The sequence below is a fragment of the Spinacia oleracea genome, chromosome 2 (genome assembly GCF_020520425.1).
Source record: "Spinacia oleracea cultivar Varoflay chromosome 2, BTI_SOV_V1, whole genome shotgun sequence".
NCBI classification, from domain to species: domain Eukaryota; kingdom Viridiplantae; phylum Streptophyta; class Magnoliopsida; order Caryophyllales; family Amaranthaceae; genus Spinacia; species Spinacia oleracea.
Window position 1 is genome coordinate 86,338,064 of NC_079488.1, and position 12,772 is coordinate 86,350,835.

The 12,772-nt window shown below is 37.6% G+C and overlaps 1 protein-coding gene and 1 non-coding gene across 2 annotated transcripts; both read left to right on the forward strand.

Annotated features, from left to right (window-relative positions):
* Window positions 1-298: 298 nt before the first annotated feature.
* LOC130468337 (small nucleolar RNA R71) lies at window positions 299-404 on the forward strand. Its single transcript, XR_008928728.1, has one exon. It is a non-coding gene; the product is annotated as a small nucleolar RNA R71 (small nucleolar RNA).
* Window positions 405-3,956: 3,552 nt separating this feature from the next.
* Window positions 3,957-12,163, forward strand: LOC110792778 (uncharacterized). Its single transcript, XM_021997597.2, has 7 exons — window positions 3,957-4,333; window positions 9,302-9,368; window positions 9,606-9,652; window positions 10,637-10,724; window positions 11,372-11,505; window positions 11,581-11,679; window positions 11,842-12,163. Exons 1-7 carry the CDS (start codon window positions 4,109-4,111, stop codon window positions 11,914-11,916), a joined length of 735 nt encoding a protein of 244 aa, XP_021853289.1. The 5' UTR covers window positions 3,957-4,108; the 3' UTR covers window positions 11,917-12,163.
* Window positions 12,164-12,772: the final 609 nt, after the last annotated feature.

The window sequence follows — 12,772 nt, forward strand, 5'->3', positions numbered from 1 at the left end:
AGACATAGCATTGATACTCATTGGGGGAGTACTAGACTGAGGAGCCTTCAAAGAATCGATCTTCAGGTTCAAGGCTGCCACTTGTGAGGACAATAGAGCATAAGCATCGACATCCAATTTTCCCTTCTTAGATGTGGATCTGGTGGTGCTGTAATGGTTGGCAGCTAAATTGGCAAGAAAATCATAACCTGCATCCACTTCTTTGTCAAGAAAAACACCCCCAGCAGCAGAATCAACCGTGTTCTTTGTTTCATCTTGCAAACCATGGTAGAAAATCTGAACCAAGAACCATTTTTCAATGTTGTGATGCGGACACGACCGCTGCAAAGCCTTGAATCTATCCCAGGCTTCTCGAAGTGATTCACCAGGTTCTTGAGTGAATGTTGTCACCTTATGCCTTATTTCAGCAGTCTTGGTGGGTGGAAAGAATTCTTCTAGAAAGGCCTGTGAAATAGCACTCCACTCTGTCTCCTTGACATCATTCAACCATGTCTGAGCCTTATCACGAAGGCTAAAACCAAACAACATGACTTTCAATTGGTCTTGAGTGACCCCTTGATGCTTGATAGTACCACACAGTTGGTTGAACCTCTGCAAATGGTTGGTGGGTTCCCTAGATGGATGGCCACCATATTGACTTTGTGAGACCATGGAGATTAGAGCGGGATTGATCTCAAAGTTGACTGCATCAATAGTTGGCATTGAGAGCCCAGTCGGAACACTATTCGAGGAAGGAACCCCATATGATTTCAGGGATTTAGACATCATGTGACTCGGTGGAGTATGTGAGTCTTGGGACCCTGACTGCTTCTTCTTTTTCTGTTGCTTTTTTAGTTGACGAAGGGTATTTCCGAGATCGGGATCGGGAGGAACCAAGGTACCCGTTCTGGCAGACCTGGGCATATACAACAACGAAAGAAAACGCAGTGAGATTTGCCTCAATTGGAACTGAGAGTTCCAATGAGACAATGGAAACAGTTCAAATAATCAAACTAAAACTAATAGAATCTAGCCGTCTCCCCGGCAACGGCGCCAAAAACTTGATGAATTAAAAAGTGATACCGCAAGTGCACGGTGTCTGTTGTTAGCAGATACTTAGCAAATACGGGTCGATCCCACAGGGAGACAAGTTCTATTAGTTTTTGCCCAATTATACGAACTATTTCAATAACGAAAGTTGATTTTGAGTATTAACTAGTAAAACTAAAACAATAATAAAAATGCGTAATTAATCAATGAATTAAAGGTCTAGGGCGTCTGTTCGGTTCACCATGCTTATACCAATCCAATAACACAATTCAATTCGACAACGAATAAACTAGGCCGAGTAATTAAAATACATGCTAATCCTATGGTCGGGTCTTAACACTTTCAATTCAACATATGCAGTATGGTCGCTAACATAATCAGAATTGCCAATTGTACAAAGCCTCTAAAAACACGATCTTTCGATTCTAATTCCTATTAGCTAGATAATTAATCCATGAAATTGGTCGATAACATGAATCAACGATTAAGAACAAATCAATTGGAATTACTCAATCATAATCTATAAATTAACGAACTTTAATGCATATCAATCATGGTATAAACATGGCTTCCCTTACTTAGCCCTGGAATAAAACTACTCGCTCATAATTGAATTAACAAGCATGAAATATGAATTAACAATGAATTTCATAATGAACAATAATAAGAAACGATAATTCAAAGCAAGAAATATGAATTAACAATGAATTTCATAATGAACAATAATAAGAAACGATAATTCAAAGCAAGAGAAGCAAGAAGAATTATGAAAATACCTCTATATTGATTAATAGAATGGAATGAACTAGGGCTCAATAATGTGTAGAGAGAAAAATAAAACTGAGCGTTTAAAAGAATTCTAAGGAAATAATAACATGAGGGAAATAAATTAGTTCCCTTGAGTATTTATATGCTCCTATTTTCTAAAATAAAATAAATAAATAAATATGAAAATAAAAAATAAAAGTCGTCGATGATTGGTCGATGGAGCGATGACGTGGCAGCCAAACCCGAGCACGAGCCGCGCACACGGGAAGATAAATGGCGAGGCATGGGCAGCGAGGGATCTCGCGCACCATCCCTCGCTGGCATCATGATGAGCGACTAGCAAGAAAGTAGAGCAGCGAGGGAGCTAGCGAGCCATCCCTCGCTGCCATGCGCGTGTATGTAGCAAGCTAAGCGACGAAGCTATAGGCAGCGAGGGAGCTAGCGAGCCATCCCTCGCTGGCCTAGTGAAGTGCAGCAAGACAAGGCGACGAGCAACGAGGCAGCGAGGGAGCTAGCGAGCCATCCCTCGCTGGCCTAGTGAGATGCATAGCAGGCCAAGGCGACGAGCAGCGAGGCAGCGAGGGAGCTAGCGAGCCATCCCTCGCTGGCCTAGTGAAGCAAGCAACCATGAAGCGATGAGGCACGACGATAGATGTAGCGAGCCAATGATAGATGTAGCGAGCCAACGAGAGGTCTTGCGAGCCAACGAGGGATCTTGCGAGCCAACGAGGGATCTTGCGAGCCAACGAGGGATCTTGCGAGGCTATGCACAAGCGATACATCGAGTTAATCATCCCCGGAAAGCTCAATTCTCCGATCAAACACTTCGTCTCCGACTCAAACCATCCGGTGATCATTCGATCCACCTCCAAACACTCCGAAAGCACCCAAATGATTGTAAAATCACCTGAAATATCAAAAAAACACAAACGAAGCGTAATAGAGTACAATAACGACGACTTATGCAATTATGACTCTAAATGCAACTAAAATGAGACGAATGCCTAGAAATGCAACCTAAATGAGCCTAGAATACCCTATATAAATATGATTCATCAGCAAAGCAAAGTAGAGTTTAGAAACTTCGGTACATGCCCTAAGTAACAACAACTCACACTGAGGATCATCAAGCTGAGCAATTTTATCCATAAGCTCAATGGTCTTGGTCACCCTCTGCATCACAAGCTCACCACTAAAAACTAGATGGAACTAGCGGGACCACCAAGCAACTTAACACCATGCAAAGGACGAGCAATATTAGCGTGAAATACTCCCACGAGCCTGCTTCGAGGGTCCTCTATAGGCCAGAAAACCTCAGCACTCTCCACGTTAAGATGTAACCCGAGAGAGAGAAGTATTCTCCACGTTGTTATTATTATTATTATTATTATTATTATTATTATTATTATTATTATTATTATTATTATTATTATTATTATTATTATTATTATTATTATTATTGTTGTTGTTGTTGTTAATTGGAGAGAGAAGTATGGGTAGAGAAAGAGGGGTGGAGAGTTTTTTTTTTTGCTCATGGATAAGAGAGGGATGAAGATTTTTTTTTTGCTAATGGGATAAATGAAAAAAGATGAGTGAGAAAGTGGGTAGAGAGAGAGGGGTGGAGATTCTTTTTTCCATGATTAACAATGGTCTCAATATAACGACAGAGGGCATGACCAGGGACATAGCCGACAGTGGCTGAGCACTTTTCAATCCCCACGTCCACTTGTATTCGTACTCGCCCAGAATACAGTACAGTAAGGACCCAGATGTGGGTCTGACTCTGATACCATGTTAAATACGGGCCTGGCTGCACCCGTCACCAAGAGAGAGAGTCCACTTAACAAGTCCAAAGGAGGTTTCTCCTTAAAATCATATGGCAATAATGGGAGTAGCCCCTTAGCCTTATTAAGTGTTTAACTCTATTTTCTTTTATCAATGTGAGATTCTCATACATCATGTTTCATGGGTCAGATCTTAACACCTTTCCATAAAAAAACATTCTCAATCATTACCTCTTGTACACTTCTCATTTTTATTAATTACCGTCCAACTATCCATAAGTGACAAACGGAGGGAGGGAGTACAATATAATATTTACAGTTGTCGATGTACGGACTATATAATTTTCCTCACCAAAAGGTTCTATGCTCATCAGACGACTTAACGACTCTACGAGCGTGATCAGTGTTCATGTTCACTGTTGAAGTGTTCAATCAGTGATACCCCCAATGGCCCAATCCCATTTGTGTGCCTAAATAACGACCAGAACAGTCTGGAATAAGAACCCAGCAAGAGGAGAGAGAAAAACATGGCCGCAACCTCAGCCATGGAAACCGTTCCAGCGGTGGCGCTTCGGTCTGTTCTCCAACGGGTCAGCCAAGCTGCCGAGCGGTCCGGTCGCCGCCCCGACCATGTGAAACTGGTCGCCGTCAGTAAAACCAAGCCTGTCTCTGTCCTCCGCGAGGTCTACGATGCCGGCCACCGTTGCTTCGGCGAGAATTACGTTCAGGAGATAATTGAAAAAGCTCCTCAGGTTAATCCTCTCTTTAGCGTTTTTTACTCAGTTGAAGAATCTTCTGTTTTTGAGCGTTTATGTTATCTGTAGTTGTTTTTGCGGTTAAGTTATTCCCAAAATTGATTTAATTTAATTTAGGAATGCATGACAAAATCATGCTTCAATTGGTGTTATCGATGTTTATAATACCGTTTTGTGTTTGGAATTTGGAAAAAACTGAAATGTGATATTTGAGGTTATAATTAGAAATTTATGAGTAGTTGTAAATTGTTTTGAGATAAATTTTTTGAATTTCTGTTAATTTTTCTGTGATGATCAACAACTGAGTACATGATGTTTAGGAGAATATTTGTATCAATTTCATTATGAATATCCGGATACATAGGATAGATTACAGTAGTTAACAACAACCTAGTAGATGAAGTGATGAACATAAGCTATATAATGAACTAGGAGCTGATACTATCTAAACAGCAGAAAAATGTTAATTTCAAGATAACCATTGACGGGTTTATCTCTATGATGTCCTCTCAAGATTAATGGTGGTAGAGGAAGTCTAGTCATGGGGACATTATCACATCAAGGTCTGAAACCGAGTAGGATTTAGGGGCTTCGTGACTCGTAAGTGCATCTGCTAGTTGTCATTATTTGAATTCATACAAAGCTTATCACTCTACATTTCCATGAACAATATTGTCAAGATCAAGAATCAAGATGCTTCATTTTTGGAATGAAATTTAGGGTTGGTTGCGACAAATGTTGTGGGAAACTCCAATATCAATATTTTCACAATAGATGGACATTGGAGTTGTGGGCAAGTGCCAAGTGACCAACCTCACTGAGATGATTCATATACCAATAATACCTAGCATGTTGTGGCTGCACTATTACGCTGCTTCAGTTGAGGACCGGGCTGAATTTCATTGATTCTTGGAGCTTCTCGACAAGGGCTTGCAGCTGAAATAAACTTGGAGCTTCTCAACCTATCACGGAGACATAACCATCCTTACTGCCAGCCCAATCTGCATCAGTGTAGGCATATGAGAGAAGTGGTGAGTTGGTGACCGGTGACTAGCGATACAAACATCATACAATGACAAATAGTCCACTAAAGTATGGAGGGGATGTTTGAGCGAGTCTAAAGAGAATCACAGTTTTCTGTGAAAGCAACATAATGCTGGGGGAGATATATACATTGGAGACTGCAACAAAATAGGATGTGGGGTTTGGGAGAGGGGTTTCTGTTTGATTGGACAATTCTGGATCGATAGCAATCCGGCTGGGAACTGGTTTTGCAGTGGTCATTAGATCTTTGAAAAGACCACCATAAATGTGTTCACATGGGTTTAGCAAGAGCCAAATGTTGTTAGGTATAACTTTGACACCAAGGAAGTATAATTGTCCATGAAATGTTTGCAACCGTGTCTATTAAGTGGTGGTAGAAGGAATTGATAATAAATGTCCTAGATATTTGAGTGAGAAGTGAACTAATTATTTGGTTATGAAGATATTCATAGTGGCGGAATTTGGTCTGGTAAGATAATATCATAATTTTAATCTATGACGGTTTGGTAGTTGGTCATTGCAATTTTGAAGCACTTGTCATTGGTAACCCCTAGGTGTAAGGGCTTTGCTAATTGGCGCAATATGGTTTGCACTGTTTTCTCTTGTATATGCATCGCTGTTTATCGTGCCTCATGATAGATAAACATATGTTTGGGAATTCGGACAATGTTTTCCATGCCTCGTGAATAATCTTAGATTGTTAGATGGGTTTAGCACGAGGAAGGGAGAGAGGGTCTGAACGAGTGCTCCAAAATGAGTTTGTTTTGACAAAGTTAAATTAATTCTCTCCCAGTTTTTTTAGGAATTACATCTTGGCCGACACAAAGATTAAGAAAGGTGAGTTGATTTTCTTATAATAATGATGCAAGTGGTGAATATATTAATTCTTTATTGTAAATATTTCATAGTGGGTGAATAATTTAATGTGAGAAACGATGATGTGAGTATGTGCAGAGACCATATGAGAGAGATAAATAATACTCCCTCCGTGTCGGAATACTCGAAACGGTTTGACTTTTTGCATTATTCACATAATTCACTTTGATCCTATTTTATTTCAAGTATATGAAAACAAATGTTAGTATATAATATATTGTTGGCTTCATCTTAATATATATTTCCAAAATATTAATATTTTATAAGTTTTTATAATATTTAGTTAAAGATATTGGTCGTCAAAGTTGTGCATTGGCAAGCGTGTTCAGTAAAAACTTGCAAGTATTCCGGGACGGAGGGAGTAAACATTAAGGGAGTGGGAACTTAAGTGTAATATTTTAAGGTAGAAGTTACAAAAAAGAAAATGTAACTTCTTAAAAAAAAGTCGAAAATGGTATATGTAACTCCTTAAGAAATACAAAGGGAGTATAAGATTGGTTTTGACACAAAGTTGTTTTCTTGAGTTTTTCCTGGTTTTTAGTAGAGCTGTCAATTCTCATAATCTCAACCCAAACCGTTGAACCCGCTTGGTTGGTCCGATCATTTAGAACCCATAACCGTTAATAACCTGCGTGCAGGAACTCAAAACCCGATCCAATCCGATTATATTCAACTCGAACTCGAACCGTCCCAAAAATATTAACCCGATTAAGATCCGAAACCCGATAACAAACCGTTATGCAGCAACCCTATCCTTTTCAGCCCGAACCGAATGGATGCTAAACCTCTTAATTGCCCAAGTTGTTTCAATCCGATTTAATCCGAACCGTTTATAACCCGAACTATTTCGACCCAATCCGTAACCCGTTTAATACGTACCATTACGACCATAACCCGTTTATTCCCGTTACTGATCTTATATAACATTTTTAAAAGTTAGTTATCACCATTGTCCCCCTAATTAAGGCCTCATAATTATTATTTATAAACGTATTAAATATTGTGATTTTAGTAATAAACCGATGTTGTGATTTTAATAACTTGAATTGACACGACCAAAGTACAACCCGCTACGTACTAGACCTGTCAAACGGGTCGGTCGGTTCGGGTTATAAAAATTTACTTTTGGGTTCGGGTTAATTTGGATCGGTCACTTATGGATTCGGGTTTACAAGTGCTTGTTCAAGATCCAAAACTTTCGGGTTCATGTCGATCCAACGGGTTGAGAAATTTTAAAACGCAATTTTCATAAATTTGGGTAATAAATATACAAAGAAGCGCACAAATTAACAAATTTTCATACAAAAGAATATATTTAGTCAAATTCAACCATAAAATGGAGTATGATTCAAATCAAAATCAAATTACACATAACAGCAGTAACAACAATATGTTTATTTTATTTAAAGTTCAATATAATCTTATTTATAACTACAAATACAATAATTTTCAATCGATCAGGCAAAAAATGGGTTCAATCAGGTTTTGACTCGTTACTTTTCAGGTTGTTCGGGTTCGGGTAAAATCGGGTTACGATCACAATATGTTTTCCAAGATATAGTATTTCGGGTCGGGTCGAATTTTGACGGGTCTACCCACTACCCATTTCATCCCACTACTGATTTATCCACATTGTATGAACCCAAACCAATAAGAACCAAATTAATAAGAACTCGAACCAATATGAACCTGAACCCAATGTAACCTGGCTAAACCTAATTAACCCGACCCATTTCAGATCGTTATCCGATGAACCCGACCCTATGTAAGTCCAACCTGATATGATCAAAACGTGTTACAATCCGGATAAAGCTGTTTACAACCCGACACGTTCCAACCTGACCCAACTTGACCCGACCCACGACCCAATTATAATCTGATCCGGTATGAACCCGTGCTTAATCAGCCGGAACTGACCTGACCTTTTAGTTTCAAACCCGATCTGATCCAACCCGTTAACAAAATAAACTCGTTTCAAGCTGAACTGATGAACCCGACTCGAACTGTTTGTCCGAATTGACACTCCTTGTTTTTGGTGAATATTGTTTGTGGATGTAAGTTTAATCAAGTTATTTAGAGAAATGAGGATGAATGGTTTAGAACACTCAATTTGGTTTGGATACTTAGGATTTTTGAATGTCATTGGACCCATGAGAGCAGCCTGAAAGGAGAATAAATGCATAATAGGTATTCTGGATGAGAAGGATCTAATACTCTAGAAGTGTAGATATTTCCATCAATAAGTGTACAGATACTTATACAGAGAGTGGACTACAGTAGTCAGCAACAACTTATATAGGAGATAGGCATAAGCTTTAAAACAAACTAGGATGGTATTATATAAAAAGCAGAAAAGATATTACCTTTGAAGATAAATCAAGAGAAATCGCTAAGATGTTTTATCTTTAGTACAAAGTATAAGGTAGTGAATGTATAGTTTGTGTTAAATTGTACACAGGGATGCAAATTTATTTGGCAACCATAACTTTTCTGTCATAACTTTATTGTTTTTTTCCCTATCTGGAATTAATAGTAGCTTTTATTAATCAAAACATCAATATTCATTCATAGCGACACTAAACAAAGAAATACTTAAAATTGCTTACTAAAGTTTATGATAACTAGCTTCAATAGTACCTTAGCGGCTTGTTTGGTAGGTGGTACTAAATGGTGGTAATGATGATGAGTTTGTAAGGAAAGTCCGCCAATGTCCTTGGTAAATTTTTATTACCACTCATTACCTTATAAGAGGGTGCTATAGAGTGGTAAATAAAAACTCAACTATAAGATGAAGAAGCATTATCGCGGACATTGACATGCGATATTTAATGCAAAGTTATCATTATCATTGCCTTTATTTTTCACCGTCTACCTAAGGCTTAGGATTCTGGCAAATGAGTTTTAAGAGTACAAGAAATCCGAAACCCAGATAATATTTTTATGAAATAAAGGCCTTTCGTGTTTTAATAAAAAGTTGTGAACCCAAATGAGCAATATATCTTCTTTATCAGAAGAATCTCATGCTCTGTTTTGTGTATTGTGTAGCTTCCGGAAGATATTGAGTGGCATTTCATTGGGAACTTGCAGAGCAACAAAGTTAAACCTCTTCTAAGTAAGGCACTCTTTCTCTTCCTGAGCTGTGTTCTGCAAGCACACACTGATGCAAAGATGTGTTCACTTTGGAATATAAGGGAGAGGACAACAATTGTGTGTAGATTGCAGTCGTGTAGACTGTATCATTTGAGTTGATTTGCTTCTTACAAACTCATCGATCTAGTTCATGCATGTCGGTACTCAAATCTTTATTTATTCTATCTACTAAAGTATTCTTCTTTTTTTCGTTTTGCAGCTGGTGTCCCAAATCTTGCCATGGTGGAGAGTGTGGATGATCAGAAGGTAAACACATAATTGGCAAGTTAAATTTTGTGATGAATGATGAATCAAGTTGCAATGTCTTGCACACACCTGATGTACAATAACAAATTATTGTACATCGGTTAGCTAGTTTTTGATAACTTTTAATATATTTTGAGTAACTTTTTATATTACGAAGTAACTTTGATGGATAAGCTTTTTACAGGGTTACCTTTATACATTATGAATAACTTTGAAAGGATAATTTTTATTGAAATTTTTTTTTGTCACTAAGACATAAATAACTTGTACTTATATCGAGGTAACGCTTAAGCATTTTGGGGTAACTTTACACCCGCTTTACAATATTTATTGTATACCGGTGTAATTAAGAATTTGTGATCAAGTTATGAATAGTCAGGAATTCATACTCACTTGATATATTTGGTGTTTTTTTTTTTTTAACTTATAAAAATTTATATCTCAGTCTTATAATTTAGTGCTCACCTTTTGCTCATAATATGCAAAAAATCATTAACTGATTTGCATGGTGCCATTATCCTCTACGGTGTGTTTTGATAACGAAATAGAAGGGAATGGAAGGGAAGGGAAAGGAAAGTGAGGGGGAAGGTGAGCTCCATGTTCCCTCCAAATCTCTCCAATTTTGGAGAGATGATACTTGTTAAATAAGGAAGAAAAACGTACCCTTCCCTCCCTCTCCTTTCCCCAACTTTTTATCCAAACAAGGGAGCTTGTTCCCCTCCCTTTCCTCCACATTTTTGCTTATCCAAACATAGTGCTAGTTTTGTTTCAGGTACTTTGTAAATTTTGTTGGCAGCGTATAGGAGTAGTTTTTAATCCAGCATTTGTATGTTCTGATCATATGTTTCTCTATTACTGAAGCATCATCAGCTAGTATATTAATGATATACGAACAATATATACGAACAAAAGTATGTTATGACATTCATTGGTTCGTCAGTTCTGCCAAGAGTTACAACTTAAAGGTCTTCTTTCTATTTGCAGATAGCCAATCATCTGGATCGTGCAGTGGGTAATCTTGGAAGAAAACCATTAAAAGTTTTGGTCCAAGTGAATACCAGTGGAGAAATATGTGAGTATCATGCCTTTCTTGTAAGATTTTAGAGTAATTCATATGCATCTCTCAAACATAACAAATTAACAATTAATTCTTTCATAACTCATGCCGAAATTTGGGTAGAAAAGGCCAATGCTTGTTCAATATGGTGCCTTACTGAGTTACTGATGTTAGGACATACTAAATGAAATTCATGGTTTTTGGTAGCACTGGGCTTTCACATTGCTGGGCTGTAAATATGCATAATATCCTTCCAACCAATATCTACAAAAGTTACGTCACATGCAAAGGGATGTGCTCGCTGCTGGCCAGTTATTGGTCAATGAAGACAATTGTGTGTACTGGATGGTTTGTTTGTTACAAAGTATTATATCATTTTTAATCCCCCACCGGTTCAACCCTCCCTTTGGTAATATGCAATAATTCTGGAATTTACCTGAAACCATTGAAGGTTGTACAAGACCTTAGTACTTCGGCAGCTTTTAATAAAACTTGGTTTCCACAACATTCATATGTAAGCTGAGTCATTCGTACATATCAAATTTAATGTACTAGGAAACAGTGTAGGATGGTTCGGTGCTCCTTTCTTTCCAAATTGGTTATCTATTCACATGCAACAAATTGAGTTTCCACGCTGATTTCCTTGTCCAATGTGCTTGCAGCAAAGTTTGGGGTTGAACCTTCAGAATGTGTAGATCTTGCAAAACACGTGTGCCTAAATTGTCCCAACCTTGAGTTTTGTGGCTTAATGACAATCGGGATGTTGGATTATACATCAACTCCTGAAAACTTCAAGGTATTCTGCTCAGCACGTAAGTTTGCCTTACTGCTCAAGACTTTTTGTGGTCTGAATAATTATTTTTCCTTGTAGACATTAGCAAACTGCAGAAATGAGGTTTGCAAGAGTCTTGGGATTAAAGAAGAACAATGCGAGTTATCTATGGGCATGTCTTCTGACTTTGAGCAAGCGGTAAGCAACTTATGACTAAATGAAATACTCTTTATTTGAACTTGTGATATGATGTTAGTTTTGGTTTAACTTATATTAGCATCTCGATCCTTGGGAATCTTGGGATATCATATGAGGTAATCCAAGTAAGTAAAATTTACTTGACAAGTTCATTTGTTGCAGATTGAGATGGGCAGCTCAGTTGTGAGAATCGGATCCACCATATTTGGGGCTAGAGAATATCCAAAGAAACAATAAAAATAGTATCTTCTCTTCAATTTAATTATCAAAATTTTCATTGTCAAGGGGTTTTATGGGATCAATTGTTTCAAAACCCCTGGCTTTGCCATGCCGCTATGTTCAAGGTTCACCAAATCATGTGTTGTATTCGTGGTTGAAAAACATACCCTATGCGCATGTTTAGTATTACAACACTTACACATATGATTGAACCTTGACATTGTATTGTTGTTAATAATTATGAAACAAACTATATTTACCTTGAGTGTTCCCTCATTGCAATAAGTGGTTTCAGATATGTTAGTTGTATTTAGCTTGAAGAAAATCTGGGTTTTATGGTTTTTAAACATTCATATTTTTATTGATGTAATCTGTTAAGACACTTAGACCTGGTTTATGGTAGATTTTGTTAGGGTTCTATTTGAAAATTTATCTAATGCCCTAACACTCCGTAGTTCAGTTTGTATACGTAACACACTATCCAAAATTTGTTTTCTGATGGGGATTTAGTTTATTGTTTGGTTATCGTGGTTACTACTTACTAGTAGTTTCAGGGTTTTGTGTATCTACACATTGATACAGAGTGCATTTGATTTTAGCGTTTCAAAGTCTGTGTATGGACTCGACTACTCGAGTAGTTAACATCTCTATCAGAACTAACTCCGGTAGAATCTACCTAGTGGAGCAATACAACTTACAAATGAAATGTTGATATTGCTTTAACTGTTGTGGATGCTAATGCAATACAACTTACAAATCAAATGTAAACTTGTCTACAATATGCTACTCCCTCCGTATTCAATTAAAACAAGTTTTCCTAATTTCCTTAATCGGTTGTGCTTAATTAAAAATACATTTTCAATTTTTGGCATGT